Source organism: Neofelis nebulosa, chromosome 4, assembly GCF_028018385.1.
Source record: "Neofelis nebulosa isolate mNeoNeb1 chromosome 4, mNeoNeb1.pri, whole genome shotgun sequence".
NCBI lineage: Eukaryota > Metazoa > Chordata > Mammalia > Carnivora > Felidae > Neofelis > Neofelis nebulosa.
In genome coordinates this window covers 68,593,813-68,620,687 of record NC_080785.1, presented here as the reverse complement: position 1 = coordinate 68,620,687, position 26,875 = coordinate 68,593,813, and the positions used below count along the sequence as shown (strand labels likewise).

Genomic DNA, 26,875 nt, shown 5'->3' with positions numbered 1-26,875 from the left:
GCATATTTTATCTTATTTTTTATTTTTATGTTTTTAAGGCAGGCTCCATGCCCAATGTAGGGCTTCAAGTCATAACCCCTGAGATCAAGAGTCGCATGCTCTATCAACTGAGCCAGCAGGCCCCCCAGATATTCAAATGTCAGTTGTAAATAGGCTATATCAAGGTCCATAAACTTTTTCTTACAAGGTTGGATAGTAAATATTTTATTCTCAAGGACCGTAATAAGGTCTCTATCATAATTAACGAATGCTGCTTTGGTAGTGCAAAAGCAGCCCCAGCCAATACCTAAATGAACAGGTGTGCCTGTGTTCTAAAAACACTTTATTTATAAGAACAAGCAGCCAGCCCTAGTTTGCCAGTACCTGGGCTAAATAAATATGTTTTTATAAACAAATTTGTATCATCATTAGTAAATTAAACTAAACTCATGGAACCATAGTTCTGTTGTACTCAGTTCTCACTGCTCCAAAGGAAGAAAGAGCATCTTTACATGTTTTTAGGAGCTAGAGCTACAACCAGGGCTGAGCGATTCAAGCCAAGAACTGTATTACAGCTAAAATTGGTATAAGTCACTTTTTACCAGTATCTCTGCTATTTAAATACAGATATGTGGAAGAGACAGTTACCAGTAAATAAAAGAAATAAGTAATTCAAAACTGAAACACAAGACCCAAGATAATCATGAATCTAAGTCATTATTGTAATATATAAAATCTGATGGCATGCTTAGAAATTAACATACATGACTCCAAATTGATATGAATTCTGTTTTTTGCGCATTTCTTATATCCTCTCCCCCCTCTGCAGCTTTCTGTTCCCTCTGGTCTGTTGGGCCTTGTCAGCCTCCAGCAGCTTCTATCAGCAGCCTCAATACCACTTCTAATCTGGGGACAATCTGTAGCTATTTTAAAGAAGACAAGTAACTAGTGAGAAAGAGACAAGCAATGGCAGGTAGGCCATGGTGTTGTGTTGAACATAAACGGTTTTGCAGGCTACCAGTATCAGATATGAACATTTTATGTAGTGAACCAAGACAAAAGCAAGAGGAGTCTATAGCCATGTCTGAACACAGACAAAAACAAAAAACAACATCCAAACAACCCATTCCTGGACAAATGATCACACATCCCCCTATTTGAGCTAAAATGAATGGCTATTTCTTTACCAATTATAGCTAAACCTGACTCCATTTTTCCCACCTCCTAGATAAGACTCATTAAAACATCCAATCTTAAAATTACCTCACCTTAAAATTACCTGCAGCGTCCAATCCAAACCCAACCTGTACTTTCTTGGACACTCCCCAAATCACCTAACACAAGCCCAAGTCCTATAAAGAAAACTTTCATCTTCTTACTGAGTAGTGATGGGTTCCCCATGGTATGTGGTCTTCCTCACTGTAATGAGTCTATAAAACCTAACTTTGTTCAACTATAGGTGGATCCCTGTTGGTCCTTGTAGGAGGGCACCAACGCTAGGTTTCTTAAATGAGTTCTCTTATTTTAGTCCCATTCTTTTAAAATTTTTTTTAACGTGTATTTATTTTTGAGACAGGGAGAGACAGCACGAACAGGGGAGGGTCAGAGAGAGAGGGAGACACAGAATCAGAAACAGGCTCCAGGCTCTGAGCTGTCAGCACAGAGCCTGATGCGGGGCTCGAACTCACGGACCGTGAGATCATGACCTGAGCTGAAGTCGGATGCTTAACCGACCGAGCCACCCAGGCGCCCCAGTCCCATTTTTTAAAGTTTATTTAACTTGAGAGAGAAAGCAAACATGAGCGGGGGGAGGGGCAGAAAGAGAGGGAAAGAATCCCAAGCCAGACACAGGGCTCAATCTCACAAACCATGAGATCATGACCTGAGGTGAAATCAAGAGTCGGATGCTTAACTAACCGAGTCACACAGGTGCCCCAGTAATATTTTTTTGAGTGAGCATCTAAGGATGGACATGCACTTTCTGTAATAGGTCAAGTAAATATGTTTTTAAAAACTATTTTCTTTACTAAGAAGGGGTCTGTTTTGCTCATGTTTGTCTACAAAGCTGGTTGGCTGAAGATAGTTTTACTGGAAGTCAAAACCCAAATAAATGAGCCATTACTGTAAATATAAATGATGGGATTTTTCAAATCATAATTCATCCCACATAACAATAAACCCTGCATATACTTGATTCATAATAACCTGGATCCCTGTGTGATATGGTTGTCAGGTTGAATACAGTTCATAAATGTACATGCATAAAGAACAATGAATAAAAATAATTACACTGGTGCATTTTTCCTATCATATACTCCATATGCAGTACCTTGTCCCCTTTGATTGACAGGCCTTGTAATCCCTGTGGGCCAATTGGTCCTTCAGAGCCTTTTTCACCCTAAAAATATATATGGGAGGAATATCAGTATACTAATAAAAATCAGGATTTAAAAACAGTTGAAGCATCCAAAGCATCCAAATTCACTATTCGCTGCAAATGGGTCATTCTAGCGGACCCCAAGATTTGTAACTTGCAAAATACACATCATTAGGTTTAATACTATTAAACAGGAAGGAATCTATTCAAACAGAACATGTACGCAGCATCACTAACCTTGGAAAAGAACTCCATTCCCAATATAATCAGAAATATCTAGAAATGGGGGGCCTAATTAATCATATAGCACAACAAACTGAATCAATCCTCTGCTCCCTCAACACTGATGCAGCTATAGGTCCATCACACAATGAACATTTGTCTCTCATATTAGAATATGAACTAACACTTGCTTGTACTGAATTACTTGTCATATGTTTTATATCATAATTTATAAACATTCATTGAAAATTTTGTGTGTGTGTGTGTGTATTTTTTAATATAATTTATTGTCAAATTGGTTTCCATACAACACCCAGTGCTCATCCCAACAGGTGCCCTCCTCAATGCCCATCACCCACTTCCCCCCCCCCGACCCCCCTCCCCATCAACCCTCAGTTTGTTCTCTGTATTTAAGAGTCTGTTATGGTTTGTCTCCCTCCCTCTCTGTTTGTAACTTTTTTTTTCCCTTTCCCCTCCCCCATGGTCTTCTGTAAAGTTTCTCAAGATCCACAGATGAGTGAAAACATATGGTATCTGTCTTTCTCTGACTGACTTATTTCACGTAGCAAAATACCCTCCAGTTCCATCCACACTGCTGCAAATGGCAAGATTTCATTCTTTCTCATTGCCAAGTAGTATTCCATTGTATATATAAACCACATCTTCTTTATCCATTCATCAGTTGATGGGCATTTAGGCTCTTTCCATAATTTTGCTATTAGTTTTTAGGAGAATTCATAGAAAATCTTCTTGGGTAGACTTCTATAGTCATGTGGCCTACGTGAATAGCTCTGGTCATGATGGCATACCAATGAAATCATGACATTCTGTGCTTTGGTATGAAAAATAAACCATATAATCAATTAGAAATAGCTTTTGTTTCATGAATTTGTTTAAGCCAAGGGTAAAATCAAAGAACACTTGCAAGAAACCTGGGAAACAATAAACCTTCAAGTCCCTCTAGATTCATAATTTATTCGCTTAAGCTCTATATCAGTGCAAAGTAACCTCATGTAGCACATATAGAAAACTCCCCTTGGTCCTGCTGGTTGACGAATGAGGTATTCTGACTAATGGTTTCTTCCAATCATTACCACAGAGTAAAATTATATACAATCAACTCTAAAATAACACTGAATATAATGTATTCTTTCTGGGATGAGATAGAGGGTAACACAGTGCTGTGGGTTATTGTGAGTATATTATTATAACATACAGTTGAACCTGTCACTAAGACACACCCTGCAATATGCTTCTTGTATTTCAATTATTCATTATTTATTTATTTATTCATTCATTTAAAATGTTTTTATTTATTTATTTTGAGAGAGAGAGACAGAGAGCATGTACACAGGGAAGGGGCAGAGAGAGAAAGGGAGAGAGAATCCCAAGCAGGCTCCACACTGTCAGCACAAAGTCTGATGTGGGGCTCAAAACCACGAACCATGAGATCATGACCTGAGCCAAAATCAAGAGTTGAACACTTAATCAACCAAGCCACTCAGGTGCCCCTCTTATTTATTTATTTATTTATTTATTTATTTATTTATTTATTTATCTTAAAAACCCCCACAGATTGTAAAGAGAAATAACCCTGGATATTTGAATTTCCCAGGTTGTTTGGACTACACATAAACAGAAATTTTCTATATGCCAAAAAAAAAATCAAGAAAGTATGTATTATAAAACTTCCTGAAATGTAGTGCTAAGTTGCTAACATCTGTCTTCTGAGAGTGATACTCTGATTAAGTCAGGGCATTAGTAATGTCCCTTTTATCCTACATATTATTTCCACTTATTGTGACAAATTAAAGTCTGCTAGTTAATGAGGGCCTCTTTTAAAATTCAACCCAGCAGTCACAACTTAGTGTAAATTAGGTTTTAACTAATTGATTTCCCTCTAGTGGAGATTCAAGTTTCTCATAGACAATAGAATATTGATCATGGTGGAAAAGGCTAAGAATGAGATGCAATTCTAGAGCATGAGGCTATACTGAGAAGGTGAGATCTTAGCAATCTGACTGACTAAAGTGGAAATTCTTAGACACTTAAGAAAACAGCATGTGCAGGGCACAGGGTGGCTCAGTTGGTTAAGCATCCAACTCTTGATTTCGGCTCAGATCATGATCTCATGGTTAGTGGGTTCAAGCCAACATTGGGCTTCATGCTGGCAATGCAGGGCCTGCTTGGGATTCTTTCTCTCTTTCTCTTTTTTTTTTTTTTTTTTTTTTTTTTTTAATTTATTTTTGGGACAGAGAGAGACAGAGCATGAACGGGGGAGGGGCAGAGAGAGAGGGAGACACAGAATCGGAAACAGGCTCCAGGCTCTGAGCCATCAGCCCAGAGCCTGACGCGGGGCTCGAACTCACGGACCGCGAGATCGTGACCTGGCTGAAGTTGGACGCTTAACCGACTGCGCCACCCAGGCGCCCCTCTCTTTCTCTTTCAAAAATAAATAAACACAAGAAGAAAAAGAAAGAAAGAAGGAAAGAAAGAAAGAAAGAAAGAAAGAAAGAAAGAAAGAAAGAAAGAAAGAGAAAGGGAAGGAAGAGAAGGAAGGAAGGAAGGAAGGAAGGAAGGAAAGAAAAGAAAAGAAAAGAAAAGAAAAGAAAAAAGAAAGAAAGAAAGAAAGAAAGAAAGAAAGAAAGAAAGAAAGAAAGAAAGAAAAAGAAAGAAAGAAAGAGAAAGAAAACAAACAGCATGTGCTTCCCTGGGCGGTGCATGTGTGCATGCATGTGTGTTTGGGGAAAGACTTTAGAAAGAAGGAAAAAGAACCTCCAAATGTTTTCTTAGTTACTGAAATTTTGTTGATGCTGCCCAAAGTGTCTTGGAAAATCATTTCCTGTGTGGCCTTTGGTAGATTGTGGGTAAGTAGCCTCGACCAGAGGTCAGCAAATTATAGCCCACTGGCCAAATCCAGCTCAGGGCTTACATTTTTTGGCAAATACAGCTTTACTGGAATACAGTCACGCTCACTCATTTATACGGAGCTGATGACTGTTTTCATGCTACAACAGCATAAGTTAAGTAGTTGCAACAGACACCATACTGCTCACAAAGCCTCAAATATTTATTATCTTTCCCTTTATGGAAAAAGTGTGCCAACCCCAGAGGGTTCCTCAAGGAACCAAGGTTCCCAGGGGAACTTGAGCACCAAGAATTATATATGGGAAGCAATAGAAGCATTTAAATTCTCAACTGCCAGGTAAAAGGTATGTTTTTCATAGTTTTTGCTCCTTATTATAACAAGGTAATTCCAGTGCCCTCCTCCCTGCCATATTTCCTTTCTTATTATGCTAATGACAATGTGATTACAAATTCGTTTATTAGTTTCTTATCTATGTTTCACAAAACAAAGCTGTGAATAAAGTTCTATGGTAGCTACGCTTGATAACTTCTGGGCATAACGATGCTATTTATCACTGTGGCTTTAATGACTATAGATTACTTTAAGAGAGTTTTCTCATTTCACATGCAATAATTATATGAAGTAGAAGTCTGTCAATTAGTTATTTGTAATTGCAAATTTCACCAGAGTTTCATGTTAAGGAAAAACTTACATCTTCCTTCATTTAATAGGGTGAAGGTAGTCAGGAAAATACTTGACTTCTGGTAATTGGCTAGGACCCATTTTTTTAAAGTTATAAATCATGACCATGCAAGGCAAAGCATTTTTTCATAGTACGGGAGGTGTTGTTACCTTTGGCCCTGGAAATCCTTCTCCTGGTAAGCCCCTCTCTCCTGGTGCTCCCTCAGGACCGCGGGGACCCTGTTTGGATAAGAGGGAATGAGGAACAGGAAAAGAGAAAGAAAGAGAGAATGGGAAGTGGGGAGAGAGATAGGAGGAAGAAGGAAGAGAGAAAATGGTTATATTTTAGTTCACATGGGCATGCAATGATATAGTCCTAGTTATGTTATTAGTGAGAATCCTAGTAAATTCCATACTGATCAGCAGAATTATAGAGTTGTGAAGAAGAATATTCCCATTGTATTACTCATTCCATTTGATTGGCATAAGATGTTCTATTCTGGTGTCCTCATATTAGAGGAAAATGGAAATTAAGTGATGCTTCGGAATAAGGATTAGGAAATAAGTCCTTTGAGGGAAGTCTAAAAATCTAGCCACTGTGTGGCCTGGAGAAGGTTGCTGAGTGATTAAGTAATTTAAAAACATCAGGGGAGCCCTGTGAAGAAATCACTGCACAGCTGCTTTAAAACATCGAATTCTGTTTACATGTGTTTTAATTTCTATCCTGACAAATTTGGATTCAAACTTGAATTCTTGAATTCTTTCGAGGACTGGCTGAGTCCACTGGGGGTTTATGTGCAAATAGGAATCTTGATAGAATCATGCAGAGGAAGCATGGTTTTTGATCTCAGTGATTCAAATTAAAAAGTCCATGTAACTATTGCTCAGAAAGGCAGTCAGATGGTGAAGAGTTCTCACATAAGTAAAGAGAAACAACACACTCTCTGGCTTTGAAGTGGACCCGCAGGAAACAAACTGATTGAAAAAGAAAAGACAACAGCAAGATATTCAATTAAAGTGGAAATTTTAAAAGGCTACAAATTTTCCCTCTCTTTATTCTTAGCCAGAAGGCATAAAAGTAGAAAAGGAACTAACAACAAGAACCTTAGAAGCACAGATAGGAGCTTTTCCTCTAATGGATGTAAAAGAAAAATAATGAGGGCTTGCTTGCCAGAAAGTGAGCCTAGGACAGAACAAAGTCTACCGAGTTGCCCAGCAGCTCCAAAGCCAGCAAACGGCAGACACTGTGAATGACCTTCGGGCTTGATACACAGTAATCCGGGATAATTTAAGAGGTGCTTTCTACTGAGCCTGGGAGCAGAGCTAGGATTCAGCATTATGCTAATCAGTGACTGATCACAGTTATAGATTTATAAAAAAGAAAGCTAATTGTATCCCGTGTTCAAATTTTTTTTGCCTTCCCCTATTATTGTATATTTTAAAAGACAGTCTTCTTCAGTATTTATGCATAACCAATTTCATAAAGACTTTAATTAAAGAAAAAAGCTAACATTTAATTCAATTTAAATTGCTATGCTTATGGGAAACCTAGCTTTTAAGAGTCCAAGACCTTAATCAAAGCACTAATATCCATGATAGCTTACTCTAACGTTAGAGTGATTAACTAGGGGAAAAATAAATATAAGCACGAAAACTAGATTGCAAATAAAAGAGTAAGTGCCTAGCTAACATCATATGCTTTAACCAAAAAAAAAATTGACAAATGATTCCTCTTCCCCAATGATAAAACAAATGAAAATAACACAATTTACATTCAATGCAAAGAAGTCTTTTTCCAGTTCACTCAATTTTTTCCATTCATTCAGCAAATACTGACCAAATGCCTAGTAAGTGCCAGGCAGTGTGCTAAGTTCTGGGAACAGCAGACAGACCTGCTCCCTGGTCTCCTAGAGCTTACAGGCTTTCCTGACAATTATACTGTCATATGGACTGAGGGTCAAGTCCCAGCTTGGCTATGTGTTAGCAGTGCAAACTTCGACAAAGAACTTAATCTCTCTAAAGTTCAGTGTCCTCATCATGATGGTGGTAACAATAGTACCTGCCAGAACCATGAGTATTAATATATGGGTTAGGTCAGAGAGACTTAAAGCTCTTACATATTGAGCACTTAATAAACATCTGCCATCACTATCGAAATTATTTTATTTGAATCTTGTGATGGTGAAGAATGTCCTTTCAGGGCATTATGAATAAATTAGCCTCGGGGTGAATGGTTTACAGTAAGCAATATGGAGAGAGGGCTGCTACGAGGCATAAACACCCAACCCTCCTTTCATCTCTGCATTTCTAGAGTACACCAGCCAAGATGAGACTGAAAACATTGGAGGCTTTGATGAGCCATGTGTTCCAAGCTGCAGAGAACAGAGAACTAATACTTGTGAGTAATTGCTTAAAGGCATTTAAAACAACAGTGATCCAAAATTTAATTATTGCCAACCGTCAGAGGAACAGTCTGTATCATCAGAGTATTCTCATATTTTACAGCAAAGCAGAATGAAAGGTGACTGCTTGGTTAAAAGAAAGAGCAGGTACTCGGGTAGATGAACTATACTTTACTATGACAGAACCCATGGATTATTTCTAAAAGACAGAAGTGCTTCTATAAAAAACTCACAGTGTCCTTTTCAAAAGCCATGAAAATCAATTATAATTATGGCATACTTATTTGATTTCTCATGAATGCCTCTAATAAAAAAAAATATAAGGACTGTTATTATCAGTTAACACAGTCTGATCAGTGAAATGCTTTATTTGAGACATTAATGAGGTAAAATGTGATCATCCATTATCATATTACTTTTCTTAATAATCTCACTAGTGTAGATAATCAGTAAAAGTGGCTTTAATATACATTTCAAGCATTAAAAATAACTGTGCTAAATAATAATAAAAATTGCCCATAATATTCAAACAGTACTGTTTATATAATTTTTAACTTCAAAGTATTTATAGTTCTACTTTAGTGGGTATTTTTTACTAACAATGTTCTCAATATCCTTGTACAAAAAGAAAACAACAAACAAAAAAAACCTGACACCGTTTGAAATCATCCAGACAAAGAAACAAAGGTAAGAGACTTTCAGCAGAACCTTTCTCAGTCCCAAGGTAAGTCTTTATGTTACTTCTAAATAATTCAGAAACTCAGTGTTGGATTTTTATTATGACATTTTGGTACAACATTTGCATACATTATTTGCAATCCTCCCCATCTTTGTAATGATTTCAGTTCCCACTTGAACTGCAGACTTCATGGTGTCTTTCTGATTTGTATAATTGTGGCTTAGAAAGCAAACAAACAAGAACTTCATGTTCTAGCAATATTGTGTAAACTCTCTAGCTATAAACAAAAAGGCAAGTAATACAAATTTTCTTTAAAATAAATTTTAAAGGCAGAGCTGAAATCCAAAAATAAATAGGTGAGGGAAGTCACAGGGCTCCAAAACAAAAAGAGCTGAACGCTAGGGTAGTGCGCATAGAAACTGATGCTGTGGTTGTTCTGGGTGGAAACGTGTGGTCGTATGGTGGAAATAAGTCTAGAAAACCTACGACAGAGAACCAGGAGCAAAGATTTTGGCTCACTCAAAGGAAAATGAGGAGAGTATTAGACCTGAGATCCCCACAGAAAGCTAGGACCTTCAAAGTTACTTACATATTGTCAATGAAAGGGCAGGGTTGAGAAAAAAGCCATTTAGTCAACACAGCGATATGAAAGACAAGAATCTTGTCTACCCTCACTTAGGCTCTAAATGGGCCTAAAAATTCCAAGCCTGCTCCAGTGCTGTGTATGGGTTTGTAGTTTTAACTGCCATCATATAGGTGATCCAGGAACACCTAGTCAAGACATTAGTATCAAGGATATCCGAGGAGTACCTAAGAGGTGTACATGCAAATTCCTCTCAAATACCCTCCACCCAGAACACTTAAGATTTTCACAGGTAAAGACCTGATGACCATGAATTCAGATGCCAGAGTACAAAACATATAAGAAAACAATTGACAATGAATAAAAGTGAGCCTATATAACATAAATTTTCCCAAAAATGTCAAATAATAAAATTATAAAATAGAGACCAAAAAATGTTCTCTTTGAATGCTTAATGGTCTAATAATAGGAATATAAAATACAAGAAGAGAATATTACACTAAAAATATAAGTATAGTAAAACAATTATTAAAAAATGAATTCAAGGGATGCACAGATGGCTCAGTCAGTTAGGCGTCCGACTTTGGCTCAGGTCATGATCTCATGGTTCATGGGTTCAAGCCCCACATCAGGCTCTTTGCTGACAGCTCAGAGCCTGGGGCCTGCTTCAGATTCTGTGTCTCCCTCTCTCTGCCCCTCCCTTGCTTGTACTCTGTCTCTCTCTCAAAAATAAATAAACATTAAAAAAATTTTTTTAAATAAATAAAAAAATCAGTGTGTGGGTCTGTATCTGGGTTCTCTATTCTATTCCACTGATCATGTTTCTATGATGTCAGAACTGCACAGTCTTGATTGCTGTAGTTATGTGAATAAATCTTAAACCCTTTCTTCAACTTTATTCTTCTTTTTGAAAATTGTTTTAATTATTCTAGCTCCTTTGCCTTTCCATACAGATTTTAAAATAATCTTGTCCATACCTTTAAAAAAATCTTACTGGGATTTTTTTAAAGGCTTGCATTAAACCTTATATCAATTTAAAGAGATTGACAGCTCTATGATGTCAAGTCTTCCAATCAATGAATATGGTATGTCTCTCAATTTATTAAATATTCTTTTATTTCTTTCATTAGTGTTTTGAAGTTTTCAGGTTATAAAGCTTATACATGTTTTATTAAATTTATACCCAAGTATTTCTATTTTTAATGACTATAAATTCTATTGTATTTAAAATTTGTATTTCTATGTGTCTGTTACTAGAATATAAAAATAAAGTTGATTTTGCCTGTTCTATCTAGAAGACTGGTTTGATTTTTTGTTTTTACAGTTCCACATCATATGGCATTTGCCCTTCTCTGTCTGACTTATTTCAATTAGTATAATGTCCTCGAAGTCAATCCATGTTGTTGCAAATGGCAAGACTTCATTCTTTTTTATGATTGAATAGTAATCCATTATATATATATCCAATAGTAATCCATCATATATATGTGGATATACTCTATAAATATATCACAATTTCTTTATCCATTTATCCATCAATGAACACTTAGTTTGTTTCCCTATCTTGGTTATTATAAATAGCAATGAACATGGGATGCATATGTCTTTTCAATATATTAGTGACTTTATTTTCTTTGAATAAATACCCACAAGTGGAATGGCTGGATCATATGGTAATAGAATTTTTAATTTTTTGAGGAATCTCCATACTGTTTTTCACATTGGCTATACAAATTACATTTCCACCAATAGTGCATGAGGGTTCCCTTTTCTCCACATTCTCAACAATACCTGTTTTCTTGTACTTTTGATAATAGCCATTGTAGCAGGTGTGAGGTGATATCTCATTTTGATTTTGATTTGCATTTCTCTGGTAACTAATGATGCTGAGCATCTTTTCATATACCTGTTGCCCATCTGTATGTCTTCTTTGGTAAAATGTCTGTTCGACTCTTCTGCCTGTTTTTTAATTGCATTTTTGTGTTATTGTTGAGTTGTATGAGTTCTTTACATATTTTTGATATTATCAGATATATGATTTGAAAATATTTTCTCCCATTCAGTAGATTGCCTATTTTGTTGATGTTTTCCTTTGCTGTGCAGAAGCTTTTTAGTTTGATATAGTCCCAACTTGTTTATTTTTGCTTTTGTTCCTTTTACTGTTGGTATTAAATTCAAAACATTATTGCTAAGACCTGTGTCAGGGAGCTTACTGCTTATGTTTTCTTCCAAGAGTTTTATGATTTCAGGTCTTACATTCAAGACTCAAAGCCATTTGAGTTCATTTTTGTGTATGGTGGAGGATGGTGGTCCACTTTCATGCTTTTGGATGTGGCTGTCCCATTTCCCCAACACCATTTATTAAAGAGACTGTCCTTTCCCCATTGTATATTCTTGGCTCTTTTGTTGGAAATTAATTGGCCATATATGTGTGAGTTTATTTCTAGTCTCTCTATTCCATTCCATTGGTCTGTGTGTCTGTTTTTATGCCAATACAATACTGTTTTGATTACTATAGCTTTGGAATATATTTAGAAATCAGAAAGTGTGATACCTCCACCTTAGTTCTTCTTTCTCAAGATTGCTTTGGCTATTAGGATCATTTACGGTTCCATACAAATTTTAAGATTGTTCCATTTCCATGAAAAATGCCATTGGAATTTCGATAAGGATTGCATTGAATCAGTAGATTGTTTTGGGTAGTATGGACATTTTAACAATACTAATTCTCCCAATCCAATACAGTTGTTTTAATTTGTACCTCAGTGAGTTAGTTACTATTCTTTTCTGGGAGAATAATGATTACTTGAAAAGTTAAGAGAATTTCTATACTAGAATAGTCATGTTTTATTCATTTCTTCTCCAGATTTCTTGATAGAAACACTTTTTTTTTCTTCTGCAAAAATAGTAAACTTCAAAGCTACATAAGTTAGAAGCTGCAAATAACACAGGTATCACCTGTCTACCTTCATCAATCCTACCCATAAATTAGCTTATGAACAAGGTCCTATTCTCAGTAATTTTTCATGGTTACAGGAAAGTCAGTTACAAAGTATAGACCTATGCCTAAATCCAGTTCTCCTATATCCTAGGAAATTTTGACACATGAGATCTCTTTCCTTCTTGGACAAGCTGATCAATCTTGTAAGAGATTATGGTAAGAGAAAGCCAGTCGTATATGTCACATGTGTATGCGTGTGGTTCTATCAAGTGGTATGAAAAATAACACTCATATCTGGTCCTTGCATATTTATTGTCTTTTGTTGTCCCAAAGATACAAGATGGCTTAATTTAACCACTTAGTCTAACTACAAAGAGCAAATAAGAACTGTATTTGTCCTTTTTATTCCATCTAGAATTTCTTGATACTTACTGGCTGGCCTGGTTCACCAATGCCAATCGGTCCTGGAGCCCCTGTTCTTCCTTCCTGACCTCTTTCCCCCTAAGAGAAAGAAATAATCAAATGAAGGTTTGAGTTTTTAAATAAAGAATAAACATACCACAAGATACTCTGGAGATTTCAACAAAAATAATGGCTAAATAGTCAAACTTTTCACATTCATAAAGATAAAAAAAATTCTGGAGGAGGAAAAATGGTTTGAATTTAAGTGAACACTACTTTTAGCTTTCAGAAGCTATTGTGTAGTATTTGGCAGGATAGACTCTATTCGATTCATTTTTGGTTACGGAGATGACCAAGCAAACAATGCTTGTGCCGTTCCCTGCCCCCCTTGCCACCATCCTGGAATGTTACCCATTCTGTTCCATTTTACCTCTCTTTTCAATTCTATTTCACACTTGATCTCCTTCAGAATCCTTGTCCGATAACTCTGCCAATATAAACTCCACTTTCTCTAGAGTCTCAATATGCTTATTGTTTAAATACCATCCGTGGTGATACTTGACTTCATTAGAAGTGCACTGTTTTGTGCTGCTCTCTGTTTTACTCCTGCAACAAAGTCTTATTGTCCCAATGACATAGAAAAGCCATTTAAAATAAGCACTTTTGCTCTGTGACATCCTACATGATGCAGAGCACTCCAACGTGTTGGATGTTCCAGTACTTTCTAGTTCCCTAAAAACCTTTCTATCAACACTTACTTGTTCAGTGTTGTGGTCCTCCTGGTTTCTGCCCTTCTATGCTTCTTTAGTGTGAGAAGATGATAGTTTATGTGTTAAGATGCTTCACGTCCCAGTAACAATTTTGCATGTTAACATTTACATTCCATGAAATTAATAGAACTAGATGTACATTGGCAATAAGGTGGGTATTTATTTGGAGACAAGACAAATTTTTCATACCAATCAAATAAAAAATACATTGATTTTTCTTGTGGTAACTGCCCCTGCCTGGAGCACTGCAGTGTCCAAGAACCCAGACTGTAAGTACCTTCTGCAGGCAGCCTCTTTGTATCTAGAGGGTAAGGTTGAGTGGATTCAAATCATAGCTTCTCCAGCCCAACAATAAAGTTAATACTCATAAATAGGGAAAAAGACAAGAATCTTTACCTTAATTCCTTGCTGTCCAATACCGGGGGCTCCTGGAGGACCATGAGGACCAGGGGGACCTGGTTCACCCTACAAGAAGAAACAGTTATATGTTAGGTCAACTCAACAGTATTTGTTGAACAGCTCTTAGAGCATAGTGCTGTGGTAGGAATTTTGAGGGCAACAGTGAAATCTAGAACACAGTCACTGCCCTCAAAGTGTTTATAATCCAGCTGGAAGGACAACAAAGACTCAGGGTTGAATTAACCACTGAACACAGTAGTCACAGTGTCTAGGGTCCTTGAAAATGTTTCCATTTTAATGTTTAAAATCAGAATACAAATTTTAAAAAAAATAATGAATATATGACAATGAATTCATTCTGGATTAAATTTGTCTTTATCCCAATTCAGTTGTAATGTATAATTTTTAGCTTTTTTTTTTTTAAATGGAAGAAGAGGCCCGCAAAAGCAAACGTTTTCAGGATGCATGTTGCACTGCAGCCCTCACTTGTTGTTCAGCAAGTCTTTATTATGTGCTTCTGACAGACACGTTTGTCTCCTACCCAATGATCATCTCCTGCCCTCTTTCCTTCCCTGCTGTTGGAACTCTGATCTGTTCATGTCAATGGAAAGCTGTTCTTTATACTCAGGGTCACAGGATGAATAATAATTGGTTTAATGCAAATCTACCATCTCCTGTTCCTTTGCCACTGGTTGGTTCTTTGGCTCAGTACCAACCAATGAGATGTGGTGACATTATTAGGTGCAAAGAGAAAAGATTTTGCCCCTGCCTCTTCTTTCCTACTTGGAGATGCGATAGGTATCTTGTAAATTTGAGGCAGCCAATCTCTTGGCTGAATGCCAACCATTGAAGAGGACCATGCAGAAAAACATTTTTAAGTGCCTGGCTCCTGGAAAACCTCATTGAACTTGATCAAACAAAACCTCATTGAGCTACCCACCTTCAAACCTTCTGTTTACTAGAAGTGGCTATTGATTACAATTTCTTTTTTTAATTTGTTTCTGTTTACAGAAATAACACACCTTCATTATAGGAAATTTGCCACATATTGAAAGGCATACACACATAGAAAATTTTAACTTATCTGTCTATAGCTACTATTAATTTCTGGGGCATTTCCTTCTAGTTCTTTATGTACACACATACCTCTAATTTATGGGAAGGAAGGTTTCTGAATACTGTTGTGTTTGAGTTAATGAATACTTGCTATTTAAAATTTCATCCAACTTACAGATTTCTCTCTTCTCTTCAACCTTGTATCAATTAACCGTAAAATGGGGCAAGAAGTTGAAACAATCCTTCTCCAGATTGAGGGAAACAAAAGAATTTTCACCAATGTTAAAGCCTCAATTTTCCCTGGAGGCTTGTGTTTTTTGAAGGGGACTCTTTAGTGACTAAAGCAATTTCTATTGATATGGTAGAGGCCTTACTTTAAGGAAGTCTATGGGCTTTAATCAATTGTAAAGGGGGGAAAGAAGAGACAGGAAGAAGGGTCAGAGTCAAATCAGCCCCCCAAAAGATAAGCCCAGGCTCAAAATCATAACAAAGAAAACCTGTCTCAAAATCAGTTGATTGTGAGAGTTTATGATGCTTTGGCATTTAAGTGGCTTGTATCTAAAGGTATCTTCCTTCAGTTCATTCTTGTAATAAGTCAATCTGGCAGATAAATAAACTTGCATTTTTCCCTTAAAATCAAAGTTTTACGAATTTTTCTATGCATATTAAATTTTCTGGAGCAGCCAGATAATTGCCATTCTTATTTTTCACATGTTCTTGGCCATGGAATTTCTCCATGTATAATATCAGACATAAAGGCTCTCCCAGATTTGAAGCTGTCTTCTTGATATCAAAGTTTGATTTAAGTACTAGAGAATATTCAGTTTCCTAATGTAGGTTCAAAATTTTCATTTCAAAGAATCTTTTCCCTACAACTTCTTGTGCTACATACATCCTTAATCCGTGTGAATGGGTGACAGCTTCCGTCACTCAGCAAAGGAATAGCAAGCATTTACTATGTGGACAGTAATGAAGTAAGTATAGAAAAGTTTAGGACATAGTCCCTAAACCCAAAGGACTAGTTTAAGAGGTAAAACACACCATTAAAATAATAATAACATAAGGCCTTAAGTTCCCTTTTTCTATTCATTCCTTGCCCCATTTATATTTGTTTGGTTCTAAAATGGATCCGAAGGCTTTTAAATATTATGTTATGCTATATTATATTAATTATATTATACTGTATTATATTATATTCATAGTATATACTATTATATTATATTATATGTTATATATTATTATATATTATATAATTTATATTATATTATACTGTATTATATTATATTCATAGTATATACTATTATATTATATTATATGTTATATATTATTATATATTATATAATTTATATTATATTATATATAATTATATAATATTATATATTATGTATCACTTTTCTGTATGTTTCATCTAAAATAAATAAGAGCACGGGTTGGTGAGAAGGTTTCCTCTAACTAGGGGCATTGTTAACTTGAAATGTGTGTATCAGGAAAATCAATAGGAGAGCAACTATCTTACCCTGAAACCCATGAGTTTCCTTTAGCCTTGGTCAAGTACCCATAGCAACTGAGCAATTTCTCTATATTGCTTTTTTTAGGGAAGTTACAGGGATCTGAAGGTTATAAAGGAATCTCTTTCCCTTTCCTCAACACAGCTCAGTAGCAACACATCTTCACATTTCAGTTGCGTGAATTTACTTCTCAGGAGCTTAGCACCTCCACATAGGCCTGCAGACCAGCATTGGCCTACAATTAATGTTTATCCCTTTCATACTTCTCCTTCCCCTTTCCTACAAAGTTTCCTGAGGTGGTAAAGAAAGTGGTCCTGATTGTAACATAGCATTGCTGGGTAAGAGAACAGGAAGAGAAGAATCATTGAGAATACTCACAATGATTTTCTGGAAATTCACCAAGGCAACATAGCCCTGGTAAGCCTCCAGGCTTGATTCCTTTTCTGCCATTATTTCTACCACCCTTCACCAATAAGCACAAATACACAGAGAAAGGTTGAATGGCCTCAGTACTACTTGTTTTTCTCAACTTCACTTTCTTTGACCATCAGAGGCATATACAAAGAAGATTGAGTTAAAGTGGATAGCCCTGGAGGTGGTCTGTTTCACATGACTTTCATATGAGTGTAAGCATGTGTAGGGGCATAGAGGAGGCTGGGTAAAACACTTTGGTCTTTCTCAGAAATTAAGGATGCTAGGAGCACCTGGGTGGCCCAGTTGGTTAAGCATCTGACTTTGGCTCAGGTCACGATCTCGAGCCCCACACCATGATGGCTCAGAACCTGGAACCTGTTTTGGATTCTGTCTTTCCCTCTCTTTCTGTCCCTCCCCTGCCTGCACTCTGTCTTTCTCTCTCTCTCTCAAAAATAAATAAACATTAAAAAAATTTAAAAAAAAGGAAATTAAGGATGTCTGTGCTATGGGCCTCAACATCGAAGGAAGCCAATGTTTAATAAAACCTAGCGTTTCTAAGCACTGCCCTGACACTTTATATACATTATGTCACTTAATCTTCTAACAATTTTAGGAAATGGGTATTTTTCCCTATTTTATAATTTAGGATATAATCACTACTTTTTAATCAATTTTTCAGTATGCATAGAATCACAGAAAAAAAAAACATGGCTTTTTTCATTCGGTCTAGTTGAATTCTGGCTCTATAATTTACTAACAGTTTGAGCTTTTGCAAGATCTCCATATGCAAAATGAGGATAATTATATCTACCTTGCAGAGTTGTTGAGAGGATTCAAGATATTATCTATAAAACATCTAAGTCATAACTAATTATATGATCACTATTTAATATGTGTAGATTCAATTGTTATTCATCAGACTTTCACTGAGTACCACCCTCATACTGAGTACCCAGTTACATAATTATAGACATAAATCAGATCACACCTGTACTTTGCAGACACTTACAATCTGGCTGGAGAGGCAAATGAATATAAAAGAAAATATAAGCGTTTGAATTAGCTATAATAAAGATATTAACAGAGGATGATAGACTCTGTGACACAAGTGTTTAATTCTGCCTTAAAGAATGAGAAAAGTTTCAAATAGTAGAGGAGATATTTTCTCTGAACCAAAAAAAAGTAGGAATCATATCTAATCTGGCATAAAAGAAGAGGAACAAAAGTTAAGGAAAAGGAAAGTGTTTGAGGCATAAAATGATGTGAAACGTTCTGGGGACAATAAACAGCTCTGTGGGCTCAAATGGACAGAAATAAGGCAACAATAGGGTCACTGTCTAGAGTAGAGCCATCCACTAGAAATATACAATGAGCCCCATATGTAATTTTATTTATTTTTTCACATATGTAATTTTAAATTTCCTAGTAGTCACCTTAAAAAAAATTAATCATAACAGCAGCACCTGTGTGGCTCAGTCAATTAAGCATCCTACTCTTGATTCCAGCTCAGGTCATGATCTCACGGTTCGTGAGATCAAACCCTGCATCAGACTCCATGCTGGGCATGGAGCCTGCTTAGGATTCTCTCCTCTCTCTCCCTCTCTCTGCCCCTCCCCCACTCACATGCATGCACATGCTCTCTCTCTCTCTCAAAATAAATGAATAAATAAACTTTTTTAAAAAAGTAATAACATATTTTAGTTAATTTGATATATCTAAAATATCATTTCAGTATGTGATCAACATAACCTTATAAATGATTTTATTTATTATTTTTAATACATGTCTTTGAAATCCTATGTATATTTAACAATTATACCACATCTCCATTTAGACTAGCCATATTTCAAGGGCTCAATGGCCACATGTGACTACTGTATTGAACAGGGTGGGTTTAGTGACTAAGCAGGCCAGAAGCTTAGGTCAGAACCATGGAGAGTACCAACATACAAGTTGGGTGGGAATGGAAGAACATAGAAATGTCTTGTGGGGAGTTGAGGAAGGCAGTTTGAGAAAAAGAAATGGGAACTCACAAACGCAGTGTGATAGAAGTCAGGAAAGAGAATTTCAAAAGAAACCCATCATTTCCAAAGACAAACTCATACTCTTCTCCTCACAGACCTGATCACCTTTCAGCATTCTCTATCTGGGAAGAGCACCACAATCCCTCCATGAGTCAAGCCAAACAAGGAGTCATTCTTGACATCTCTCACTCTTTTACCTACCATGTGTAATATATTGCCAACTCTTTTCAATATGCCCTCTAAATCTCTCTCAAATCTATCTACCATTTTTAATCTCCTACCATGCCTCTGTAGTCTACTTCAAATTAATCTCACCTCTTGCACAGATTACAACAAAGTCTTTAGTACCCTACACACATACATTGTTGCACATTTTAATTTATTCCCCTCCACCCCCACCATTGCTGCCAGTCCAATCTTTTGATTTTTAATGTGAATGAAACCATTCAAGGCCTTTCCCTTTGCTCTTAGTGAAAAGACAAAGCTCCTTACAAGGCTTGTGAGCCCCTGCATGGTGTCCCACAGTCTTTTCATTCCCATCTGTAACTAGTTGCTTCTTCACTCACCACCCTGGCAGCATCGGCCTTTGTTCCATTCCTTGTTCTTTCTTGCCAGGCCCCCTTCTGCCACGGGATCTTAGCATGTGCTACTCAGTCTATCTAGGATGTTCTTACCTCCCTTTTTCCCTAGTTAATCCTTATTCATCCTTCAAATCTTATTTTAAGCAGCACAGCTTCAGAGAAGGCTTCTCTGATCAGGTGAAATCCCTATTCTAGCGGCACTGATTGCACCATTTTCTTCTTTTTCTGAGTATTCATTATAATTATAATGTTGCATTCAGTTAACATCTATCCCTAGACTGTGGGGAGGATGTCATGTGAGTTTGCTCAGTTTTGCATTGTCAATGGTTAACTAATTGATAACATTCACTCAACCATCCATGCAGCAAACATTTACTGAGCAGCAACTTGGAAGCAGGTGCTGTGCTAGCTGCTGGAGGTGATCAAAACAGGAAACCAAACAGGTCTGGGCTGGGGAAGCTGGAAATCTAGAAATGCTCCTTTGGGGTTCCCTCTGGTTTACTTAGGTTTCAACCAAGAGCAACTGTACATAAATTACAAAGTGATTTAAAGTACCTATTACACATTTTCTCCTGAAAACTTACCCAGACACAATTAAACTTTTTTTTTTCAGTCGAAGTCACAATGAAATCCCAATAGACAGACTAAGGTTACACTGTATGGGAAGCTCAGCTAAAGAAACCCAACATGCCTTATTCCTGGCACCAGTTCTAACCAGAGTCAACATTTTCCTTGCCCTAAGATAATAAATAATGAAATGTTGTTCAAAATTCTGAATTTTGGGGGGACAGAAATTTACCTTTTCTTGAATAATTCAGTTATGAACAATTTAATCATACTTTAGGATCTTAACATGAGAACAACATTTTAGCAACTTCTTTTTTTATCATTTCCCAAATATGTGTAGCACCAACTTTAATATTTTAAGTCTTATGACAAATATTCTCATACTTTCCTAATGGAGGAAAATGATGCAGAATGGTTCAAATACAGTCAAGATACAGTCTTATCTGAAACTCAGCACAGTGATGACTGCATACAAAGATTTGGGAGAAAAGCAAAAAAAGGTCCTTTTTGGGGGAGAAAGAAAGAAAAGCAGGTGTTAGGAGGCAGAAAACTAACATTTATCAAATACTTGCTAACTCAAGCTCTATTTTTAATACCTAATTTCTCTTATTTCAGAGAAGTGTTATAAGTGGCTTATTTTTATTTTTATTTTTATTTTTTTTATTTAATTTTATTTTTGGGACAGAGAGAGACAGAGCATGAACGGGGGAGGGGCAGAGAGAGAGGGAGACACAGAATCGGAAACAGGCTCCAGGCTCTGAGCCATCAGCCCAGAGCCTGACGCGGGGCTCGAACTCACGGACCGCGAGATCGTGACCTGGCTGAAGTCGGACGCTCAACCGACTGCGCCACCCAGGCGCCCCAAGTGGCTTATTTTTAGAAAACATTTTAGGCTAGACTTGTTCTACATTAATAAGAGAGAGTTGTTAAAATACTTAACTGCTTAATTATTGTCAACACATATGGCACTTACTATGATTAAATCATATAGTCTTTAAAACGACTCTTTAGAGGTAGGTGCTATTATTAACGCATGACATGAATGAGAAAACTGAGGCATGGGGAGGATAAGTACTTGCCAAAATAATGGAGCTAATACAAAATAGGGCTTTGTTTGAACCCCAGAAGTCTGGTTTTAGAGCCAGTGCAAGACTGCCTCTTGAGACTTTTCGATTCTTTTCTTGAATTATTTCAAAAATCACTTGGTTGCAGACTAAATTCATATCTTTGTTACAGGATGAAAAACACAAAAGTCAGATAGCTACAGTCTACGCATTGTGGAAGATCCATCATATGAAGACAGAGGATCTCTAAAATAAAATGCAAACCAAGAGAAAATATACTTTTACAAGCCAATTCACATTTCATTTCAGGCATTTAAGTCTACCTGGGTCAGTGTTGTCACTAAGTGAGTGGTAAAGTAACATAAATTATAATTGGTAGTCGTGTAATCACACAGTGTAGGTCTACATATAAATCAGTTATTAACCAACTGCACTGAGTTAGAAACCATGATTATTTGAAATCTCCAACTGCAATCTTTTTTGAATATCATCTAGTTGGATAAGAGAAAAGACCACAGGCCACGTATTCCACTTATTCATGCTTTTCAAAAAAAGAAAACAAAACCCATAATAACAAAAAAGTGGTGAAAATGTAATGAAAACTGTACCAGATTTTAGTAATTCAACTCATTTTCTTGATTGCTATTAGGTTAAACCTCATGAAATTGATAATATTCAACCATGGTTGACCTACAAAAATGACATTCATATGATTCAATCTAATAGGAAAGTCATACTTCATCATATATAATAAAATATAAAGAATTGTGTATCATTGTCCCTAAGAGGAAAGTCTGCTCAGCGGCCCATCAGGATAGCTTTAAAGAATCCCAGCTCTGGTGGACACTCCTTGGACTCTCCCAACACAAAATGACTCACTGGAAAATATTCACTGTGATCTCTACCCATGAATCTGAGAACAAGGACATTAGTTTATTAGAGAAGATGGGTTCATATGATCATATGATATGTTTCTTTAAAAACTTACACTTGGAGTAAGTGTAAGTTTGGAGACTAGGCGCAGGAGAAATAAGGAGAGTTATTATTTGAAAGGTACAAAGTTTGTGTTAGGATGATGAAAAAGCTTTGGGCATGGGTGGTGGTGATGATTACACAACATTGTGAATGTATTTAGTACCGCAGAATTGTACACTCACAGATGGTTAAAATGATAAATATTATGCGTATTTTATCACAATAAAAAAGGCTTACCCTTGGAATAAACTTCATACTCCCTGTTGCAAAGCTATTGCAACTTTCTTGGATTCGGGACATTCGTGTGATTGTTTTTTAGATTCTGACATCCCTCAGAAGACACTGCAGTACCTGATGCTGTTCCACATTAGTGCCCAGCTTGCCTGGGAATTGTGGGTTAGACTCAGCACCTTTATATTGGCAGCATTTTGGGTTTTGGGTTTCTTGATCCATCAGAGTCTTTACCTTGACAGTTTCTGTGCACATGCATGCACATGCACACGTGCACGTGCACACACACACACACACACACACACACAGTATACCCCTCCTGCTGAGAACCATATGCATCAGAGATTTGGGAATGAAAATCATCTGCCTTGAAGCCATTGGCTGACATCCCACATGTTCTGGCAGCCTCTTCAAGTTGTCACTATCAGCTGTCTCATGTCAAATGAGTTAATAAGCTCATTTAGACTCCTGGTGGGCAGATGTGCATGTAGGTCAAAGCCCTTTTCGCAACAACAACTGCTGGATTACTAATGATTTTTTTCCCTTTAATTAGGCCCAGGACAGAAATAGCATTTAAACTTTGACCCCTCTGAAGAAAAAATATTCACATAGTTTGGCAGGTTGGTTCCAATTCTTCATTAAACAGATATTTTTACTTACAATTGTAAAGGGATTCTTCCCTTTACAGTGCTTTGCAAGCATCACAACCTTGTTCAAAGTTGTTAGCCTGCCAGGGGCACCTGGGTAGCTCAGTCCGTTGAGCGTCTGACTTCAGCTCAGGTCATGATCTCTTGGTTTGTGAGTTTGAGTCCTGTGTCAGGCTCTGTCCTGACAGCTCAGAGACTGGAGTCTGCTTTGGATTCTGTGTCTCCCTCTCTCTCCAACCCTCATTCTCTCACACTCTGTCTCTCTCTCTCTCAAAAATAAATAAATATTTTTAAAAATTAATAATAAAAGTTGTTAGCTTTCCAGGAGAACGAGAAGGCCCATTATTGGTTTTGGACAATTGGGAAAGCTGACATGTTCAAGTACCCTGACTTAAAATGCTTTACATGAAGCAAAAAATATAGTCATTCCGTTAAAAGAGCCATGAACTTAAAAAACTTTTCTGTTTGAGTAATTACTCCATACCAGGATTGTTGATGTCTGTGTATGTTTCACCTGGTTTACGTCCTATAAAGTTTTAAGGAATTATATCCTATTTTAAATCATGATTTTTACAGATGAAAGCAACATCATGATGTCAGAAGATTTTGTTAGGTTTTTAAATTGTGTGAGAACTGAAATAAAAACTACATAAATGCTTGTTGGAGGAAGAAGTCTAAAATTCTTCATAGTTGTTCATACCTGTGGTGTTGAACTACTCCCAAACCATAAGTGAAATATTAGTTACATTTAGTAGGTTGACCTACAAAGCTAACGTTGAGTTGAGTAAAATATTTAAATAATGAACAAAACAAGAAAGTATTTTTAAATCTACTAAATCTTCATTAATGATATTTCGGTTCCTGCAAAAATAGTTATAGAAAACATGAGACTTTAAGTTGTATATTTGAAACTGAAAAAAAAAAAATTAAGTTCCGAGTCTTCTTGCCTCTCTTAGAAAAAAGTGAAAGTATACGAACACATTAGATTAACACACAAGAAGCTTTTCATGGGTTATGTCAACACTGTTCTGTTTCCCTTTATTATCCCAATATCTTGGAAGAACGGTCAGAATTCCTGGCTATTGTACTCTTCTCCTTTGTCACCTCCCCAATATCTCTATTGAAACTGCTCCCTTAAAGATTTCCAAAAACCTCAAAGTTGACAAACTAAATAACTCTGTTGGGCTCCTGCCTGTTTCACTTGTCTGCAGTTTAATACTGTTGACAATTCATTCCATTTAAATACTCATTCATCCATTCATTTAACAAATACTTCTTTGTTACATATAACTTTTTCTTTCATGTGATAGTGGTGCCCCCGACCCATTGTCACTACATCTTCTGCTTTGGGTTTTTTTTTTTTTTTAAGTGATGGACCTGCACACATTTGTCTAATTCTCCTGCCAGTGGTTCATATCTGAAAGAAGTCTAGCAATGTTTAAAGGTATAATGCATGGAAGCTAAAAGGAACTACTAGCTACCAAAAATATCTGCATGTACATTCCTGGTAGCTATTGCAAAGGTTGACATCCAGCCCTCTTTTCAAAATTGAACTCCTTTTGGGGGCTCCTGAGTGGCTCAGTCAGTTAAATGCCTGACTCTTGGTTTAGGCTCAGGTCATGATCTCACAGTTCATGGGTTCGAGTCCATGTCAGGCTCTTCACTGACAGAGTGGTGCCTATTTGGGTTTCTCTCCCTCTCCCTCTCTCTCTCTGCCCCTGCCCCACTTGCTCTCTCTCTCTCTCTCTCTCTCTTTCTCTCAAGTAAATAAACTTTAAAAACTAATTTGAAATATTAAAAAAAATTAAATCGACTTCTTTTCATTGAGCATTTTGAGGAAAACAGGATGTTGTGTAAAGATGTTTACTAGGTTTACAGTTTCAATTTTAGGATTTGTACATTTGACTCTTATTTACTTTTTTTTTTTTAACATTTATTTATTTTTGAGACAGAGAGAGACACAGCATGAACGGGGGAGGGGCAGAGAGAGAGGGAGACACAGAATCGGAAGCAGGCTCCAGGCTCTGAGCCATCAGCCCAGAGCCCGACGCGGGGCTCGAACTCATGGACCGCGAGATCATGACCTGAGCTGAAGTCGGCCGCTTAACCGACTGAGCCACCCAGGCGCCCCTCTTATTTACTTCTTAAAAGATTACCAGCTACTTGAAAAACATGCACTGTCCTTGGAAGCGTCAAAAAAAATGAGGTGAAACCTTAACAGAGTTGGATAAGGAAGAGAAGGGTGTCCAAGAATCATGGTCTGGTGCAGAACCATGGAATGATCTAAGTGTTTGATCTGCCCTCAGTCCTCTTGAGACATAGGTTCCCTTTATTCGTTGATATGAGCTTCTTTGTTTATTTTGAATGGATGGATGAATGTTTGATTCACTGGGGATTATTTACCCTCCCCATATCTATTTATTAAACTAGAAAAGACTGGTGCTATTTCTCTGTGGGTTTTCATAACATCTCAGAAGTAAAAGTGGGTTAAGACAAAGTCTCATATATAAAAGGACTTTGTGTTTCCTACACTTGAGTGTAGCACAAGAGGAAAAATCTTAGTGGAGAAAAACCCTGTAGGAAATAGATGAATGTCCTAGAGTAAAACAATGGAAGAGGTTAAGAGAAGGGAGATAATTCATCCATTAAGATAAATTAGTATATAATATAATCTCATGGTATTTTTCATTGTTTGAGGATTAATGTGTGGTACTTTGACGTGGGAAAGTACATCAGGGATATTTCCTAGTGCTCTTTTGGCCTTAGCACTGAAGCTCTAGGACTAGGATATGTCAGCTTGTCACAAGCTATTTTCTGTTCATGCCACAGTGGGCATTCATTCCTCCCAGGAGCACAAAGAGGGTCTTGGAAAGAGCCAATATACATGAAGCTTGAGAAGGAAATACCCTTCAAAAATAACATCAGAAAGACATCAAGAAATGGCAAAAATTACCTAATGTGGGTTTGACACACCCAGCATTCTACTGTGTTTATTTATATAAAACTGATTTTGTAATTTGTTCTCTGTGAATTGAAAGGCCTGCCAATCTTGAGCCATTTTTTTTCTAGTTATTAGAGGGCCCATTCTATGGACAGAAGGGATTGCAATCTAAGCCATCACAATAGCCATTTGATGTTGGTGTAGGGCTCTTAGGTACTCAATTTTTACTCAGAAAAAGCACAGCGCTCTCTCTGGAGCATAGCTCTCTCCAGAAAATAGCATTTTCCATTTGGTCCTAGGGATAAGGCTTCTCAGGCGCTTGTGTGATTATAATACTGATTTTGGAGACTGACAGGATGTTGTTCTTCTGAATGCCATTGCATGACCTCCATATATGGGGGAGGCTGAGGTGGCCTCAGAGCCACAGCTTCATTCTGAGAAACATCTGTTTTGTTTCAAAGCAACAAGAATAGGAGCTACTTTACATGTGGAAATATTAATGACAGAAATAATTCATGAAACTGGGCCAGAATCACGTTTTTCCTTGATTTATCACATGCTATTTTTTCCTTCTGTTCTTTGAC

General features: G+C 36.9%; 1 protein-coding gene across 1 annotated transcript in view; it reads right to left on the bottom strand.

Annotated features, from left to right (window-relative positions):
• The window catches only part of COL28A1 (collagen type XXVIII alpha 1 chain), a 176,495-nt gene that overhangs the window by 110,086 nt on the left and 39,534 nt on the right, over positions 1 to 26,875 (bottom strand). The window contains exons 12-15 of the mRNA XM_058724995.1: positions 14,281 to 14,349; positions 13,145 to 13,213; positions 6,279 to 6,347; positions 2,309 to 2,377 (exon numbers count right to left, since the gene is read on the bottom strand). Of these exons, the coding sequence (XP_058580978.1) occupies positions 2,309 to 2,377; positions 6,279 to 6,347; positions 13,145 to 13,213; positions 14,281 to 14,349 (276 nt within the window). The remainder of the gene's footprint in view (positions 1 to 2,308; positions 2,378 to 6,278; positions 6,348 to 13,144; positions 13,214 to 14,280; positions 14,350 to 26,875) is intronic.